This window comes from Brassica napus, chromosome C3 (assembly GCF_020379485.1).
Source record: "Brassica napus cultivar Da-Ae chromosome C3, Da-Ae, whole genome shotgun sequence".
NCBI lineage: Eukaryota > Viridiplantae > Streptophyta > Magnoliopsida > Brassicales > Brassicaceae > Brassica > Brassica napus.
In genome coordinates, this window is record NC_063446.1 from 16,296,297 (window position 1) to 16,316,391 (window position 20,095).

General features: G+C 35.3%; 3 protein-coding genes, 1 non-coding gene and 1 pseudogene across 4 annotated transcripts; 1 reads left to right on the top strand and 4 right to left on the bottom strand.

Annotated features, from left to right (window-relative positions):
- Positions 1-673: 673 nt before the first annotated feature.
- LOC125584373 (universal stress protein PHOS34-like) lies at positions 674-1,928 on the bottom strand. The gene is made up of 4 exons (XM_048752737.1): positions 1,597-1,928; positions 1,430-1,524; positions 1,042-1,163; positions 674-944 (listed from the first exon to the last, which is right to left on the bottom strand). Exons 1-4 carry the CDS (start codon positions 1,778-1,780, stop codon positions 857-859), a joined length of 489 nt encoding a protein of 162 aa, XP_048608694.1. The 5' UTR covers positions 1,781-1,928; the 3' UTR covers positions 674-856.
- Positions 1,929-3,909: 1,981 nt separating this feature from the next.
- Positions 3,910-5,130, top strand: LOC125584374 (glutathione S-transferase F8, chloroplastic-like). Its single transcript, XM_048752739.1, has 3 exons — positions 3,910-4,282; positions 4,362-4,410; positions 4,484-5,130. Exons 1-3 carry the CDS (start codon positions 3,923-3,925, stop codon positions 4,930-4,932), a joined length of 858 nt encoding a protein of 285 aa, XP_048608696.1. The 5' UTR covers positions 3,910-3,922; the 3' UTR covers positions 4,933-5,130.
- Positions 5,101-8,055, bottom strand: LOC106410571 (beta-glucosidase 3). Its single transcript, XM_048752738.1, is given in 14 exon segments — positions 5,101-5,482; positions 5,581-5,677; positions 5,784-5,871; positions 5,971-5,996; positions 6,082-6,305; positions 6,379-6,494; positions 6,572-6,812; positions 6,908-6,995; positions 7,091-7,162; positions 7,250-7,325; positions 7,430-7,456; positions 7,458-7,480; positions 7,649-7,712; positions 7,799-8,055. Coding segments are annotated over 14 exon segments (1,560 nt in total). The 5' UTR covers positions 7,973-8,055; the 3' UTR covers positions 5,101-5,238.
- Positions 8,056-8,326: 271 nt separating this feature from the next.
- On the bottom strand, positions 8,327-8,397 carry TRNAG-CCC. The gene has a single exon. It is a non-coding gene; the product is annotated as a tRNA-Gly (tRNA).
- Positions 8,398-9,318: 921 nt separating this feature from the next.
- Positions 9,319-14,245, bottom strand: LOC125582947 (annotated as a pseudogene).
- Positions 14,246-20,095: the final 5,850 nt, after the last annotated feature.

A 20,095-nucleotide genomic window follows, 5' to 3' on the forward strand; every position in this document is an offset into this window, starting at 1 on the left:
AGAGAGAGAGAGAGAGAGTCTAACAAAAGTAAATAAAGTAGTGTTTTGATCCAATTAAAATTTTCAACTAACAACTGCATTGCTTTATCCAGTCCAATCCTCGACTAAACTCACTTACTGATGCGTCATGAAACTGATAAAACGTCATGAATCATGTCTTGAAGCGTTCAGGAGCCATATGTTCGTTTGTAATTATATGTCCCGCGTGCCGATCCGCAAAGGCCTACATGTTTTGCGGTACGGGTTTGGTCAGCCATTTCGAAGATCGCAGCCCGCGCGGACCTGACCCGCTGTGATCCGCTCGAAGACGAGCCCGCTGTGGTACGAGACGGGATGGGACAGATCAACCTGTTTGACATTCCTAATTAATGAATGTTATATATTTCAAATTGAAAACATCTATACAAACGCATGCAACTATTACATTCCTATCTTGGGAAGAATTTCACATGTATATTCTATTAAAAAATTATCAGTGCAGATGCATAGATTTAAGAGAAACTCTAGTATTGTAGGAGAGTAACAGATCATCAAGAGAATTTTTTTTAAAAATGAATACATCACTATTATTTTAAAATTCATTAGCTTCATATTTCTCAACATTTTTGTGATTTTTTTTTTCTTTTTTCAGCTATTTTGTGATTCGGTCTCTTTTAATTTTCTTCTTCTGGGGTAAAAGAGAAAGATAACCCAGAATATTATTAAACGGGAAGTTATTGTTTAGGAGGTATACTAAAGCAAGAGCACATGTAATAACACAATTACACAGACAAATGGATTGTCTTGGATCGTTTCACGCATGGAAGCTAACACATTATTTCACTTCTCACCCACATTGACTAGTGAGATGATTGATTCAAACCTTGATCTTAGGCTTCTTCACGATCATCACCGAGCAATGAGCGTGATGAGCACAGTAATCACTCACGCTCCCGAGAACCGCCCTGTCCAAAACACAGATAAGTGATGATTGTCAGGATGCTATGTATTTGAAAGATGGGGGATATACAAAGGATTTTTAAAAAGAAAGAAAAAGTTGACCTCTTGATAGCTCCATAACCATGGCTTCCAACAACGAGAAGAGAAGCATGGTGTTTATCAACAACCTCGCACAGGATATTCCTTGCATCGCCTTCAAAAACTTCCATCATTGCGCCATGAACCTAGGCAACAAACCAAGCATTATTGTAGTATCTAACAAAAAAAAGAAGATAAAATTGTTAAGAAAAAAGAAGAAGAAAACTTGTGGAGTGTCTCAAAGGTTGAAGCTTTTGAATGATAAAAGAGATTCACACGACCTAAAGCTCATATCTAATCTAATACATGAGGACTGAATACACATAAAAGTCCAAATCTTTTTCTATTCAAGCTTTGATCTATATAACAAAGCAGAATAAGGGAACAAGGTAGTCAATATATATATCCATACCGACTTGCTCAGACAGAGAGCTTTGGCTTTCTCGATAACCTTAACAGCGGTATGCTTCAAATCAGCATCAACATAAGGCACAACCTCCGCAGTTCCTGAACCCACAAATCATATCCATAAAAACAGAACCCTAGAAGAAGAAGTGTGAATGAAATCAAAGAGCTTACCGGGGCCAGCGAGACCAACGGCGGAGACGGCGTTAGGTTTGGCGTGGACGATGATGAGCTTGAAAGGGAAATTGGGAGCGTAGGGAGCGAAGAAACGATCGAGAGTCCACTCCAGTGCGTAGGTGCTTTGCTCACTTTCGTCCACACCCACTACCATCACTGGTTTCTCCTCTCCGGTAGCCATCACTCTCACCTATTCTCGGGCGCTGGATCTGTTGCTAGAAGATAACGCCCTCGCGACTAAGAAGATCCTAGAATGTACGCACAGAAACAAAAGCCTTTTACTCGTAGATAGAGTATAGTGTATATCTACTATACAAAGAAAGAGTGTGTCTACAAATACAACCGAAAGAGAAGGGTAATGTGATACTACGATGACGTGGATGGGTCCTTAGTTACTTTAGTGGCCCATCAATGGGTTTCACGGGCTTGAGGCTCAAATTAAGTTCAGTGGAGGATTTATTTGGGAACATATGGATCTATGAAAGTATTCACAATGATAGGTTTGTGAAGAAAATGCAGCCCAAATACATTTCGAGCAAAAGTTCCGACTTGACTAAACAAATTTATGAATGAACAATTCAATCCGTTAAAACAAATATTATATCATGAACATCTCATACAAAATAATACATGAGAGAATATTTTTTTTTTTAAAGAGTTCTGTAACGAGCTTTTCTCTTTTCACAAAACAAAAAAAAATTCTATGAGAGTGTTTCAACATTCTTCTATCAAATAATTTGTTTGGTTAAAAGAAATTCATAACGGTTAAAAAGGATGTGGACGTTTTTATTACAACGTTTTCCCTAACATCTGAGAATTCTTGATTGAATCTGACGTCACTGATGATCACATGACATCTGAGATTATTTTATGTCAACAAGCAGTGAATAATAAGCAAAAAGGCTGGGTTTGTCGGCCAATCCTCTTTATTTCGTGTCAACATGTATAAGATCCATATAAACTTAAATGATAGTAGGCCAGTAGACGTTCACATGTATAAGATCCGTATCTAAACTTAAATGTAGTATGTACTAGAATTTCAAATATATTACTGAAGCAGAGTCGGCCGTGATCGAACGTTGGGTTCTACAAGAATATGACTTTCTCATATAACTCCCTATGATAATCTCCTGTCATCTGTCTTCTTTAACAAAGTGCTTTTGATCGGTGAAAAAGTGTTTTATTCTTTGCTTAGATAAATAAAACGAATAAAATGGTATAAATATTTGTTTTATATCTGATTTATTCTAACATTGGATACAGCGTTATATAATATGGTAAACTATTTGTAATATATGAAATATCGATGAATAACTTTTACGACCACAAATTTTTTCCATAATATTTAGATCGATGGAGTATTACGACATCTTCGACGGACAATTTTTCCAGCACCCAATCAAAATGAACAGTTTTGCTTGCAATATTCTCAAACTTTTAATAAATTTATATTTTATGATTGGCAAGAAATTGCATAATTTTGGAAATTAAACCTTAAATCTGGTGCTGAAAATTTTAAACTTTATTCAATAGATCATAGTGTTTCCACGATTATTTATTTATTACAAATAGTTCTTTTTAAGTTTTTGTCACAAAAATAGTTCTCAATGAAAAGAATGACCAAAATAAATTTTATCAAAGGGTAAAAATGAAATTTTATAAAACAAAAAAAATTATGCAATTTCTTGCCAATCATAAAATATAAATTGTCCTAGAGTTAACTAATCTAAAATTATGGTTTATAGTTAAGAGTAAGGTTTTGAGATATGATTTTAAATTTTTAAAAATAAAAAATAAATATTAAAAATTTCAAAATAAAAAAAAATTATTTTAGTTATTTTTTTAGGGATATTTTTGTAATAGGAATAGTTTTGTAACAAAAACTTAAAAATGACATAAAATTGTCCGAATAAAAATATGAGATGTGAAATATAAGAGCATGATTAACGGTAGGGGGGTTAAGGGGTTCTTATTTTTTTTTTTTTTAATTTTTAACTTTTTTATCTGATTTTTTATTTTTTTTTAAATTAAAAACGAACTATTCGCGGACCGTTAATTATGGTCTAAGGCCACCATTAACCGGGGTGCTTACCTACGGTGCTTAGCCACTTTTAAAAAAAAAAAATTAAGCAGCAGCGCTTAAACAAACGCAGTAAGCGTCAGTTGTTTTCACTGTTTGCTGGCTCCACTGACACGTGGCGGTCCGCGAATGATTCATTTTTTTATTTTTTTTTAATCAGAAAAAAAAAAAAAAAAATTAAGCACGTGGAGATGCTCTAAGACGCTTGGCGATAATGTAGTAGATAAAGGAAATATTAATTAAATGAAAAAAGAGAGTAAAGAAACAGAGGGAAGACGTGGTAGTGGTGGTGGTGAGAAGTTTTTGGAAAGAAAAAAAAGAATGATGGGAACTATTCTTCAATCACGCCTCCTTCCTATAAAACTCAGCCACTCATCCCTTCTCTTCTCTCCATCCCAACATTCTCGTTCCAACTTGAAATTCACATCCAAATCTTCTCCTTCAACTATCACCATGGCCAGCATCAAAGTCCACGGAGTCCCCATGTCCACCGCCACCATGCGCGTTCTCGCCGCTCTTTACGAGAAGGAGCTCGAGTTCGAGTTGATCCCCGTCGACATGAGAGCCGGCGCTCACAAGCAGGAGCCTTTCCTTTCCCTCAACGTAAGTCCCCTTTCTCTCATCTCCCTGTCTATACAACATCATCAGATCTGACGTCTCTTTCTTTTTTTTTTTCTGTTAGCCCTTCGGTCAGATCCCTGCTCTCCAAGACGGTGACTTAACTCTATTCGGTGAGTTTTTTTGTTTGGTTGGTTAATGATCCATCAATGATTGCTGATTCTTTTTTTTCTTTTTTTTGAACAGAGTCACGAGCCATCACAGAGTACATAGCGGATGAGTACAGTGAGAAAGGCGAGAAGCTTATGTGCCCAGGCTGCAACAAAGTCAAGGCACTCACCAAGGTCTGGCTTAACGTTGAAGGTCAACAGTTTGACCCTATCGCCTCTAAGATCGCCTTCGAGCGTGTCTTCAAAGGCATGTTTGGCATGACCACCGATCCTGCCGCTGTCCAAGATCTCGAAGGCAAGCTCGTCAGGGTCTTGGATATCTACGAGGCGAGGCTCTCCAAATCCGAGTTCCTCGCTTGTGATTGCTTCACTTTGGCTGATCTCCACCACCTCCCTGTCATCCACTACTTGATGGGTACCGACTCCAAGGCCCTCTTTGAGTCTCGCCCTAAGGTTTGCGAGTGGGTCAAGAAGATCACTGCCAGGCCTGCTTGGGCCAAGGTCGTTGACCTCCAGAAGCAGTAATAAGGCTTTTGTCGATGGGTTTTGTCTCATCTCTGAGCTTTCTCTAATAAAATGATTGTACCCTCCTCCTCTGTTTGTGTTTTGTGTTTTGTGTTTTGTATTTGTATCGTCACTCTTTCCAGTTTCTTTACTTTTTTCTCTGTTTGTGTGTTTGTTGGGTCTTTTATGTTCAATAAAAACAAACAGACTTTATGTAAATGTGAAAAACAGCATTCCCATTATAGTCAAAATCACGCGAGCTACTTAAATCATTCCCAGTATTATTGATATTTTTACTAAATTGTTTGCCCAGGACCAGTCCTAAGTCTACAAGGAAGTGGCTGAAGAAGACAAGTTGCTCTGCAATTGCATGATGTCTTGGGAATCAAGAAAGGTGGTGTTTCCCTTGAGAAATGCAGAGTACCAATGTGCAGAGAGTTTTGGAGATCTCTTGCGATGAGGATCACTGAAATTCACAGAGTAAATTCCAAAACTATACCCGTATCCACTCAGCAACTCATACAGGTCCATAAATGACCACACGAAGTAGCCTCTCGTGTCTGATCCATTCCTGCACGTCGTAAATGTTTTGGTTGTTACACCCACAAAAATAAAAATAAAAATAAAAACAGAGAACAGGAAGTAAGAAAAAAAAAACACTTTTCTTACCTAACGGCTTTGAGGACAGCACCCATGTAAGCGTGTACGAACTCAATCCTTGGTGTGTCCTCCTGCTGCAGCTGCAAATCTTGCTTCATCGGTTTACCTATTTGTTTGCATTGGCAAGAGAGTTGAGCAGAGAAAAACAAAAAAAAAGAGAGCGAGAGAAGTAAAGAGAGAGAGAGAGAGAGAGAGAGAGAGAGAGAGGAGACCATTCTCAAGAATGTAGACAGGAGGATTGCCATAGCTCTGCTTTATATATTCCAGCACACCTTCCATAGCCCATGGAGCAATTTCATACTAGTCCAAACAAAAACAAAACAAGAAAAAAAAAGTAAGAAAGATGCATTAAAAAGGAATATTAGGAGTTTTGCATCTGAAGACTTGAAACTTTTGTACCTCAAAGGCAGTGAAATTCCCAACGTCTGGTCCAAAATGAAGATGAAGAATGAGAATGGTTAGCAAAAACAAAGATAGAGACTTTTGTTTACTGAAAAGATTTGGTCATACAAGTCAATAATACGCCCATGTCTGCAAAGAATTTGGAGTCTCCTGGAAGAAAAGGTTTGGATTGGGAGTCTGAGACAGAAGCAGCAAGATAGTGAATGACTCCTACAAAGTCAGATGAGCCTTTAACTAGTTCTGATTCTTCCTCTGAGAAAACAGGCAGCCTTGTTCCAATTTTTCTTTTCATTCCATCCGGATAGTCTCCATATGTAAGTGGCCCAAGCATCCTGAGGATTTTTAATGATTTAGATCCTGAAACTTGGATATGAATTATATAACATTTTTGTGCCCCTGACTCACCAGGCGAAGAAGAAATCTTTGAATCTTTGAATTGCCAATTCATCATCATTGGAGTTTGTAGAAGGTCTAAATCCTATTGCAAATATGCTGAAGCCTACAGAACCTCCTTGCGTATCCTGCGCATTATATATATATATATATATATATAATATGTTGCTTCTTTGTCACCAGCTCAATTTTACTAAATGCATACCTTGTACTTTTGCTTGTATAGCCTTGAAGCAGAGGCGTGCGCAAGCAGCAAGTTATGTGCTACGATGTATGGTTCAGTGGAAGAGTTGCCTGACGAGCATGTGGAACAACGACCAGGTGGTGTGCCCCCACCGTCGTAACCTCCAATAGTGAATATATTAGCCTCATTGATCGTCGTCCAGAGTTTGACGTGGTTCCCAAACTCTCTGAAGCAAACATCTGCGTAAGCAGTAAAGTCTTTGCTGCAAATAAAAAGCAAAGTGTTCTTGTATTCAGATCATCATTCCCTCTAGATATATGTAAAAAACCAAGTAAAATGGCACTTTGAGTAGCCTACATAATTTTGCGGTTGAGCCATCCTCCATACTCATCTTCCAGAGACTGGGGATGGTCGTAATGGTACAGTGTAACATGTGGTTCAATTCCTGTAGTAGTAGTAAGTTTAAAAGTCCAGTTAAAAGGAGAAGGGCAGAAAATAATAGGGTTAGTGGGATATACATATGAAGAAGAAGGGTGTTACCGTGGGATACAAGTTCATGTATGAAGTTCTTGTAGAACTGTAGACCTTTTGGGTTAACAGGACCTCTTCCATCTAGTGAGGAGGTAAAGAGCACTTAAACTGAATTGGTCCCTTTTGAAAAAAAAATGAAAAAACGGGGGAGCAAGAGGAAACACTAACTGGGTATAAGCCTAGACCAAGAGATGGAGAATCTGAATGCATCTAAGCCAGTTTCCACCATCAGCTGCACATCTTCCTGCAGAGTCCCAATTGAAAATCATGTCATAGTGGTGATAACAACTTTGCCAATCTAATAAAACATAGAGTTTGCACTAGAGTCCAAAGAAAGAGAAAGCGAACCTTGTACTTGTGATACCCATCACAAGTTTATGTCTCCATTATCTAAGTTACCTGTTGAAACCATTGAATTTCCAAAATTGATGTTAATGTCAAGAAATTTGTTAAAAATCTACTAATTTTGGGTGGTAATAATTTTAATTCCAAAATTGGTGTTAAGAGTGTAAAAACGAGCAAGCGTGGTTTAACTAAAATCCAAACACTAAAAATAGAAAGGCTTACGAGAGTGAACATAAGTATCCCAGACGCTAGGCTTTTTCCCATCTTCATTATAAGCTCCTTCCCACTTTTCAGAGACCAAACAACAAAAACTCCTTCTTCAGATGAGACAGAGAAAAAAAAAAAGAGGGAAGAAAATATCTTCTTCCATACCTGATAAGCAGAAGTGCCGGATCCGAAAGCGAAGTCGCGAGGGAAATCGTTTCTGGAGTAATTAGCATCACAGCCGCATCTCACAGCAGCGAGAGTAGCTGCCAGGAGGAACATGGTGATCCGATCCATTCCTCTCTTTCTTGGCTGGCTCCATGCATGGCTCGTGTAAACCATTAAGTAGACACAGACACCTACCCGCTCTAGTTATCTGTGTGACCAAGAATAAAACAAGTAACTGTATCCACTTCCAATAGTCATTATTATATTGTAATATATATAGAATAGAGGCCCTACCAAAAAAGTCTTCAATTTCTTTTTGTATTTCTTAAAACACAACAATAAATCAGTCAACCAAACACAATGGTACACCACGAGAGGGGCCCAGTAGACTGCCTTCCCCCTAGCTTTTATTTCAGATCTGGTGTGCAATTGCTGCTTGGTTTTGATTCTCTTCGTAACCAAAACCAAAACCGGCTAAACACCCAACCAACTACCATTACTGACTCAAAAGAATACATAAACTCAAAATGCGCATCCAGGGAATCGAACCCTGGTCAGTACCGTGGGAGGGTACTATGATACCACTACACCAGATGCGCTTCACATCACCCATTCACATATATTATTTAGGAAAGTATGAAACCGGATATGTTGTCAGAAAGGGCAATATATCCCACAAGTATCTGTATAACCATTTACTGACCAGTTGAATGGTACTTGTTTGCATAATCAAAAATCATCATAATTCGTTGGATACTGCAACTCACCTATATACATTGGAGAAGCAGTTAACAATTGGAGAATAATGGGGATTTGCAAGAGATAATAAAGTGAAACCTAAACAAGAGCTGGAGTAGCTAAAGCAGATAGCCAGATACCACACCAATTATATATATTCATGGCCGGTGAATAGCAAAACTCCTATGAGATATGAAGAATCAATGGTAGGAGAATAATAAAGCATCTAAATCACTTCCTCGGACCTTTAGTAGGAGAAGCAACAAAGGCGGAGGAGCATACAAGAGTACATTCATCTTTATAGAGACAGCTCCGCTGTATAAAAAAGGTATGCAAGCAGTCAGCCAGTCACAAGGATAGTAGAAGGGGAAAAGGAGGAGGAGTCTTGCCTGAAAACAAGCGTGCCGAGATGCCAATTACGAGAGCGATGGAGGCATGAAGGAGAGTCATGGCAAAACAGTCATTAAAGAGACGGAGAACAAAGATTGAATGCATGGCACCTGTAAGGAGAAATATCATAATAAGAATTATATAGTACTCCTCTATCCGTCATTAAGAAATAAAAGGCTTGGTTGGTGTTGTTTATACCACATGTGTGTTGAGATGGATGAACAAGACGATGGCCAGATTGGCAATGTAGACAAGACCAAAAAGAATCTGCAACATGAAAGAGACAAACTTTAAAACCATAGGTCCACAGCTAAACCACATACAAAGAGGCAATTCCAAAGTACATGAGCAGGGAAGACTTGGCCTCCAGTCAAATTCTGGATGGCAGAGTAAACATAGAGGAAACCGGCAGGATAAACCAAGGGCCATGTGTCGCCGTTCAAGCTCCCATGCATACTCTCTCTCTCCCCCGACAAACCCCACTAACCTGTGACATGTAAGCATCCCAACCGATCTCCATGTCTGTTTAAACCATGTCCAATGCACACTTCGAAATTAAAATAAAAATGTGGGAAATTAAATCTCAGATAGAACATAGATAAGTGCCACGAGGACTGCATCAGCGATGATTAAGGCGAATGCGAAGGGAATTTTAGATATTTTAAACAGATCACATCCATTCGTATCCTTCCCATGCCGGCGGCTACGAGAAGCTCTTGACCTTGCCTCCATATTCGCCACTCAGTTGTGAAGGATCCAGCGTAACGCCGCCAAACATACAACTACTACTTGTGACTCATCTTTACTTTAAGTCCATGGTAAAACCTCAATTTATTAAATTTGATTATTGGCTTTTATTATCTTTACTCGTTGTCTGTCTTCTTATTGACCAACATAACTGTGTATCCCATCAGACATGAGCATATAATAAGCATGTGTAGATTGTAAAACTTTGATCAACTTAGTAAAACATCAACTAATTAAGATTATATAACTTAGTATACTTTGTGAAATTTTATGATGATTGATTAAAATGTAATGAAGAGATAAAATAAAACGGTTATTAGTCGGAGAGAAGAAATTAAAATGGTATTTATAAAGTTTATTTATTTGGAGAAGGTGATAAACCCCTGAATTAAGTGGTCCTCTTACCCAACTACAACTTGTAACTCCTCTATTTAAGTGTGATTTGATGGACACCTTGAAAAGACACAAATAGTAAATTCAACAGTCTCGAAAAAAAATTATCCATCGTTATATTTGAATAGTATAACTTTTTATAAGTTAGTAAAACTTTAATTGATTAAAATTGTATAAGTTTGTCGAACTAAGTGAAAATTTAACTGATGCTGATTGTAAAATTTTGATCAACTTAGTAAAACATCAACTAATTTAGATTATATAACTTAGTTTACTCTGTGAAATTTTATGATGATTGCTAAAAATGGTTATTAGTCGGAGAAGAGCTGAAAATAGTATTTATAAGGTTGATTTAATGATGTACTTACCCAACTACAACAAGTAACTTCTCCTCTATTTAATTGTGATTTGATGGAGAGACACGAGTAGAAAATGCAACAGTCTCCTCGGAATCTCTAGTTGAAAGCGGTAAACCCGACGGAGTGAACTCTATTCAATCGAGATTGATTTCTCTGATTCTCTCGATGAAAGCGAAGAAACCCGACAGAGTAATTTGAACTCAATTCAATCAATATTGATTTCTCTGATTCTCTCGATGAAAGCGAAGAAACCCGACGAAGTAATTTGAACTCAATTCAATCGATCAGATTTATCCCGATTATATCGATTAAAGCGAGGAAACCCGACGGAGGAGTGAGAGACGAAGAAGGGGAATGAGCAGGGCCCATAGCTCAATTAATTTCGAGCGCATGGCGAAGCCGAAGGATGAGAGGGGTATTTTTGACATTAACCATCGATATGAAGAATATGAGAATAGATAAGAGTACGTGAGAATTAGTAAGAGTATGGTAAAATGAATTTTGTCTCATTAAGAGCTGAGATTATTCCTCTGAAACTTCAACGGAGAAGCTCATTAATGAGGATGAGAAAAAGACGAAAAGCGTGTCGAAGAAGTTATGAGACGTATCAGAAACAATGTCTGCTTTAATGAAACGCAAAGTTTAAAGAAGAAGGGACACATGTCACCCTAAGAATAAGCAATTTTATGACGTGACAACACAAAGAAGTAAACACTTCTTTATTATATAACTAGGAGTATTCCTTCGGATGTTGTTTTTTCTTTTGAATTCATTTAGTTTTATTTTTCATTTGTTAGTTGTTAGTCCAATCAGGCATAGAATCATTAGTTCTTGACAATTAAGAATTGAGAGTGTCTTGACCTAATAATGGATTTTGTGAGTGCATGTTAGGAGATCTCAGGCCTGGAGTCCTTGGCTTTCGAAGGCATGTGAATGCATTTTTTTATTCCTCCTGAGTGAAAATGTTAAAAGTTTTAGGTAACGTGGGCAATGCATTTTTTTGGTTTACGGTTCGTATGTATAAGGGATTTCTTTTTTCTTTTTCGAGGTTTGTATGTATAGGAAATTTGTTTTTTTTTTTTGAAGTTTATTGGTTTATCCTAAGCGGAAAGGTTATGGTAGGAGGTTAGTACATGAGGAAGTAATGAATTTCAAAAGTATAGCAAACAACAAATTAACTTTTTAAAAATATTCATGATAGAAGAAATATTCAAAAAAAAAACAATGATATATTTTTAATTTATGAGCAATGTAGTCGACAAATTTCTCAACTCTTATGAAGGAGTAACAATTCTTGCATGGATGATTTGTGTTTTGGAGGTCGCAGCTTCTTGGGAGTTTGAGTCTGGCCATGTTCTTTAGATATATGTCCTCCAGCGGAATAGGATAGACACTGAGTGTTTTTTTAATTTTTCTCCAGCAACGATCAAATGTAGATAATGTGTGTTCCCAATCTAGGGTATCCATGATTTTTTTTCCTTCTTTGTTTTTTCCTGTGCAGAGAAATAATAAACCACAAAGTTACGTACCCTTGTTGTATTTTCCATTTGTAGAATTGTGCAGGTGATTGAGTGCTTCGACTGATCTTTGATGGAAGAAAAACTGATTTATCCCCTCAACATAGTGTGCTTCAGGGTTGTTGTTTTCTAACAATAACTCCATCAAGTGTGTGTGATGGAAGACCATCCTCGGTGGTTCCGATGCAAAATATTTGAGGCGTCAGTTGTGGAAATAAGGCTCCGTGTCAGAAGTGTCTTCATCTGAGGTTTCCACGGTTTGGTTGACATCCGGCTCTGATTCCATATAATTGGAGATGTCGTTTGAATCTTGATGAAATGAGGGGTGAGGGAGATTTAGAGGGTTATCCAATTTTCTAACTTTATTTGTGTGTACGAAGATCTGCATCTAGGAATTTTTATAGAGCAACTGGGTTTAAAAATCATGATACGGTGTTATTAGCATTTAGTTTTTAAGATTTTGTTTACATATTTGTCGTTGATTGCTCGGTGGAATGTTATATTTTGGGACGTTTGCGGCGTTTGGTTTAACAGAAAAACTGAGAACATAATATGTCGTTTGTGCGTCGGTTTATTGTTTTATGTATAAGTTTGACCGAATTTATTTTATGAAGGCGACAGTGGTTTCAAAATTTACAATTCAATTATTAAATGTTTTCCAAGCGTAAGTGGCGTACAGAGTTGAGTACTTGTTTTGGTTGGATTTGTTGGAGCTTGGGGTGCAAGTTATTGTAATAAAAGGACGTGGTGTAATAGGAAAATTCATGTAACATTTATGTCGTGATACTGGTTGAAAGCAGGGGAAGATGTACTGTTTTTTGTTAGGGCAAATAAGCAGTTTTTTTATTTTTATTTTTTTTTATAAAACGAAACAGGCTACAAAACATCTTCCTCACAATCACTTTAGTTGAATTCTATTTCTAGCTTCTTTTTTTATCACTGTAATGCAATTTGCAATGAATCTTTGCTTCCATATGCTTTCTTACAGCTTCTAAGCTGCTGAATGCATGGCACAGGTCGCTGCAGTAGAGACACATGAAGTCTCTCTTGACCTGAATCATGATCCATGGTATAAGAGGAAATAAAAGTTAAGAAAATTCAAAGCTTTACAACAATGCTTAACTGACGAGTCCGAACCTTAAGACCGAGGTAAGTGAGAAGCCCTTCTGGATATTTTAGATACTCAACATTCGGAACAAAGAAACCATGGTGCTTGTTTGATAAAAAAAAAAAAGAAACCATGGTGCTTATGCATGTCTGCATCATCTTCTCCACCAGCTCCTGGCTCATTCACATTCAACTTAGACAAAGAATCCGAGGCCTCTTCTTCGTCCGCATCAGCCAGTTCCTCATCTGAATCTGCCTCCACCTACTCATTATCACTCTCCTCGTTATCCTTTTTCTTGAAAAGGCGAGGAAGTGGCGTGACTATCGCTACATCCTCATCTCCGTTGCTTGCTGTCCCTTGTGAAACGCGCAAAACGTGTCTCCAAGACTTGCAATGCTGTTCATGAGCCTTGGAACTCCTGTAACCTTTACCGCAGACTCTGCAGGTGTAAAGCATAGGCCTTTCATCTGATTTGCCTTTCTCCATAGCAAGAGCAGATTGTCTAGCCTCAAACAACTCTTCTGCAACCCCAGGAGCTCCAGCTACCTAGACGTATTCAAAACCTCAACAATTCAGATGCCACACATCAAGAACAATGATAAAGTAAAACCATCTCGATGGAAAAATGATAAAGTTTTGATTTTTTTTCTCATAAACTTTAATCTTATCTAAGCAAAACCGTTAGTAGAATTTTCCGACGAACAAATAAAAAAAAAAACAAAATATTGACCTTGCGCTTGAGATTGTAACTGTGCCAATCGGAGCTGTAATGAAGCTTTCGTTCTCGAACTACATGTTACACGCGTTACATGTTAAGCCAGGAATCTCAAGCCCTCTCGATTGATTCCAATGGCAAAAAAAAGAGAAATGAACAGATCAATCGATTCCAAATATAGTCGTAGAACATACTTAAAACATATGAACCCGGCTGAATCTTCTAAATATCGTTTGAGTTGAACTGTAGATCGGATCATCACTCTAACCTTCTGTGTGCTCTCATTGTGAAGGCCGCCGCTCAAGAGAAAGACGGAGGAAGGAACCCTAATCCCATGTGGGTTTGTAACGTGTCTGCAAAATTTTGGGCTTAAAGTAATAAAAGCCCGGTTAAAATTAAGGGACGTAGAAACCCGACAGAAAGCAAAAATCGAGAGTACCTTAATGTGTCAAACGTGTCGCGAAATGTCCCACTCTCCATAATGACGTGGCACAACGAGGAGAAAGTATAATATACTTTATTATTATAAATAGATATAAGATTATCTTTGAGAAGTTGTACGTAACATTTTTGTTTGATTAACTGTTTAAATGATATTAACCAAAAATAATTGAAATGGTAAGCGGGAATTTGGAGTATAAAAGCATACGTTGGCATGAGTATCTATCTATCTATTAATATAAAGTAAAGTTTTATTCTCTTTTCTTTTTGCCACCTAATCAAATAGGCTCACCAGAACCTGACACCTGTCCCACCATCCCAAAACTATGTGTTTCATTAACTTAATTATGCAAGGTGCGTGGGTTTCATTGTCTGTTATTTGGGCTTCGTACTGTCCTCTAGGAGAGGAGCTCAGCCCGTTTGCATTTCTTCTCCGTTAGTCGGTGAAAGAGTTATGTAACGAATTGCCGCCGTAAAGCCGTATAACAGTTCCACAAGATACTACAGCCTGTGAAGATCCGACTATGCTGCGCACAATGGCCACTTCCGATCAACCTCAACAGGAAGTCGACATCTATATCCTATCGATTGGAGTTCTTTTCACCGGTCAACGACTTGTGACACTGTTACGTAATTTGTCTGCATTCAAGCGTTGTCATTAACACCATCTCCCCATCTCCCCACTCCTCACACGATCTCTCATCAATACATCCCCTCCTTCCTTCCATTGTGTGATTCTACAGCTATAAACACGTAAGTCTCTCTCTGTGAAATTCATCTATTCAGTCTTTTCATTGTTATCATTCTAAGAGTTTCATTGAACCACTTCTAAGCATACAACAGTACAGCAGGAAATGCTATGTTTTTCCTCAAGTGTCAAAACGAATATACGTAAAGGAGACTGATATTTGGAGTTCAGAGATTATTCTACTCATCTTACTTTGTGGTGTGCCACCTTTTTAGGCTGATAATATAAAGCTAATGTTTACGATATTTTGTTGTTACAATTAGGGATGTTAATTGTTGATTAAGGCTTAAAGAAGTTTGTTCATTTTAAGTCTCTAACATTTACCTCTGTTATTTCAATGTCTTATCTATTCTACTTCATTAATTCACTCATGTGTCCAGAAAAAGAGTTCCCCTCCTTAATCACCAATAGATCGTCTACATCTTTCTTGCTGCTAATCCTTGGAATTTCACTTTGAATTCAGCGGAACTGTTAATCGCTTTGGAGACAATTGATTAATTGAACTGTATCTTTACTAGGTATAGTTAGAAGAACACATTACTGCTTAACGGGACAAAACAATGGTCATTATTCATCCTAAGCAAGAGCTTTTGCTCATTAAACTAACAATTGCCATGCTTCATGCTAACCTAGACCTTTTGTTCATTAAAAAACTAACCATTGTTTTCTGAGAGAACATTTGCTTAAGCGAGAGTTTGCTATGTCTATAACTTAAGATTTTGTTCATTAAACTATAACTTAAGCTCCTTTATAACTTAAGCGAGAGTATGGTATGTCTAATCTTCCTAAAACATAACTTACTGTTAATTTTATATCCAACCATTAAGCAAATGTTCTTGAATATAATTTAGTATCAGCTCTATATTTATTCAGTATAATACCCTTTTCCTTGGGATTGTTTAAATCATATAGATTAACAAAACCAATATTCGTAGTGTAGAAGACAAGTTTGTATTTCTTCGCATTTCCTAATAGTTAATCTATAACTGTGGAGTTAATTAACTTCGATAACCTAATGTAAAAAAAAAAATAGGCATTGCAGTGCCTGCTTATTCAACATTAAGCAAACGTTTTTGAATACAACTTTAGTATCAGCCCCATATTGATTCGGTATAATTCTCCCATCTATTGTTATATTACAAAGGTTTTTTCTAGGGATCGTTTAAATCATATGATGAAACAAAAACAACATTAGTTGCGTAAGAGACAAGTTTGTATATCTTCTTATTTGCTAATTTTTAAACTATAACCGTGGAATTAATTAACTTCAGTGACTCCTTAGGTAAACAAAAAAACAATTAAGCCATTGCAATGCCAGCTAATTCACTCTCTTTTCACATTCGAACCCGTCAGAACTATAAATACTACATTCCGTTTATCATTGTTTTTTTTTATAATTGGTTTTCTATTTTTACACTTTACCACCAAATGTTACATTCTCATTTCAACAAATAAATTCTCTTCGCCCACATGCGTTGTCCTTATGCTTCAAATTAAAAAAGAAAAAACTTAAGCTCCTTTAAAACAGTAATGAACAACCTTTTTAAAAAAAAAAGACATACCAAACCGTAATGCACACTTTACTTCCAACCAAAGATATTTTAAATAAATTTATAAGTGTTCAGTCTGCAGCTTATATGTTCACTGCAACTAGGGGTTGAGCCGAGTGCTGAATATATATGCCCACATACTTAAGAACCCAAATTAGAACAATCCATAATTAACCAATAAATTATGGATTACTAATTATAAAAAAATACAACAAGAAAACCACACACACCTTAAGCATATTCCATACAAACCCAAATATTATTTAAGAACAAAAACATCAAAATATACTACTTTAAAAAAAAGAAGCTAACATAAAATACATACAATGAAAATATACAATTATATAGTTACATAGAACACATATAAACCAAATTCTGCGCGTAGTGTCCTTACTTCCCTCCAAAATAAAATAAAAATGATTTGTCTCGGGGAAAATGGCTAAATCAGAAAAATAAAAAAACAACTCATTTTCCTATTTTTTAGAAAATGTATTTTTTTTCTTTATAAGTGGTGAAACATTATGAGTACTCTACCGTTAGCATGTGATCTAAGTTACATCTAACTAAGTAATAAAACACAATCAAACAAATGTGATTAACTACTATGCTTATGTTTAGTTGTTTACGATCACGTTGGGTTCGAAAAAATCAGAATAATGGAGATAGTAAAACTTCTATGCAATGTTTTTAATTCCCAATTGAACATTGAACTGGACTATTTTCTGGATTACCGGGTCAACGATTCGACCAGATGCGTCAATATTTAATTATTTTTACTATATGATTATATATAACTACTGAAAATACTAGAACAATTCATATTGTAAAAAATATAGTAAAATATTTAAAAATTGTCTTTATTTCACATATAAAATATCAAAAGAAAAATTAAAAAGTATGGAAATGTGTTTGTAACAAGTTATGAATTAGAACATATAATAAAAATATAACAAAATCAATATTAATTAAATTTATAATGTGAATATAAAAAATTAATAAAAATGAACTAGAATTTAAATTTCCACTATGTGTTCATTAATAAATTTTTTCAGAAAAAAGTTTCATTAATCAAATATTAAACACTGTTGCTCTGTTTTTATGGACTATGCATCACCTTGGATCAATTTCCATAGCATGAAAAAAATACTTTAAACATGTACTTTATGTTGACAATATACGTATCTTAGCGTGACTCTTAATTTCATGTAGACTACATATTTCTTTGATTTTTTTTCACAAATTATTATATGGTTTGTAATTTCTGCTTGATTTTGTGTCAGCTAATTAGAAATGAACGTGGATATTTTTCTCTTTTGATGCTGCACAAATTTGATTTAGCTGATTGTTCTTTTCCTTGGCTCTCAATTACACCAATAGTAAAAGAATCAAATGAAAAACTGGTATGAATCAAAGATGAACACAATCCCTTAAATTTAGAAATAAAGTTACAAAAATATTATTGACAAAATATCATATCCTGCCCGGAGGGCGGGCTTCCCCTAGTTAATTATATACTAGAGCTTGAACCGCGTGCACGCACGGAAGTTAGTTTTTATTTTTATAAATTGTTTAGTGAATTTTTAAACATATGGATTATTTGTCTAATATTAGGTTCCTATGAACCTACAAGGACCTGTAAGAATCTGATTTGAACCTCGTCTGAAAACTTTATTATATCTAAACAGAGTTTTATTTTAAAATCTAAAATCAATACTCAAAAACTGATATGTACTCTGAATATTCTTGCCTAACTAATTATGTAAACACATAAAAAAATTATTTGTTAACCGGTTTGAATTTTTGTCACAAAATGGAATAACTTCATTCAAATCTATGAAATTATTATGGTTGATATATAAAATAAATTATGTCAAATTATAGTAAATGAAATTAATAAAGTAGTTTGGAAAAGTGAAAAAAAGAAATGTAAAAGATATAATAGTTATATTTTGCAATTCTGTAATAAATCGAATTAATTAGAAAATATAATAAATTAAAATAGTTAGAATTAGTCTAAAAGGAATGAAAATATGTAAGAAATCACTTAAAATTAAGCAACTATTATTTTGTACTTCATTTTTAATAGAATAGATTTTATCAAATTATATGTTATTTATATTAATGTATATATTTATTATAATTAATTTATTTATTTAAAATAAAAGTATTTAAGTAAATTATAATATGAAAAATATATTTATGAAAGAGATCTAGTATGATTTTTTATGGTATATAAAATTGTACTTCTCTTTTAATGGAGAATAATATCATAAAAAGCGAACATAACTCTTTGAATTATTCATTATTTATTTTCTATCTATGTGATACTATATGGAAAATAAATATTCGTGATATATTTGTGGATAATGTGGTAGCTGAAAATTAGATTCTTGTTAAGTTAAGTTAAAAGGTAGTTGATTGATTTGAGGAATATTTTGTAACTACAAAGATATTACATGCAGTACACTTAGTAAAATAAAACTCCATGCAAGTTCGTATTTTTATAACTTAACACTAAACCGAAACTAAATTTCACAACTGGATGTAAACTGAGTCACATATATAATTCATTATTTATTTTCTATCTATGTGATACTATATGGAAAATAAATATTCGTGATATATTTGTGGATAATGTGGTAGCTGAAAATTAGATTCTTGTTAAGTTAAGTTAAAAGGTAGTTGATTGATTTGAGGAATATTTTGTAACTACAAAGATATTACATGCAGTACACTTAGTAAAATAAAACTCCATGCAAGTTCGTATTTTTATAACTTAACACTAAACCGAAACTAAATTTCACAACTGGATGTAAACTGAGTCACATATATAATATGCATTTTTATGCTAAATGTACTTAATGTTAATTACACATAGGTTTGTTAATGATTTTGTGTTTTAAGTTACAGAATGTATTTTATAATGTTAAAATATCACAGGAATGAAAAAAATGCAGTAGGGTGGTAAACTCAACCGAGCTGTAGCCTGGTCTGAGGTTCAAAGAAATGATTAATTATAGTGGACTTCGAGTTGGGATGGTAAAGCCCGGTTGGTAAAAAACTTGAAAGCCAAATTATTTAGTAAAGAATTACACTTAATGACGATGGCACGAGATGTAATTAAAGTAGTGAATTAAGGATTAATTTCCAATTGTACTTCAGTTTTAATAGATTAGATATCTTTAATAATAAAGTTAAACTATCTGACTTCTTAGGCATCCACCTCATCAATCACCTAGAGAGGTTTTTGGACACCTGACACTTCAAAAAAACGACAAACCAATTTTTTTTCCATTCTCAATAATCCTTCCGCAACCATTATGAGTTTTGTATAGTTTATTCCAAAATTAATTTCTATTTGGGCTTATATTAGGTTATTTTGTTCAGACCCAATTGTTTTTTTTGTCTCTAAGCACAAAACTTAGTGTAGGTTATTTGGTCTGAGCTCTTTTCATTCCGACGAAACAGACGCCGATTCACTTTCTGTAACGCCTTCCGTTTCCATTTATTTACTTCTTTAATCCGACCATTAACATGCTTCATCTCACTCGCCCCACTCTGTAGCATTAATTCCAGCTCAACCTCTTCATA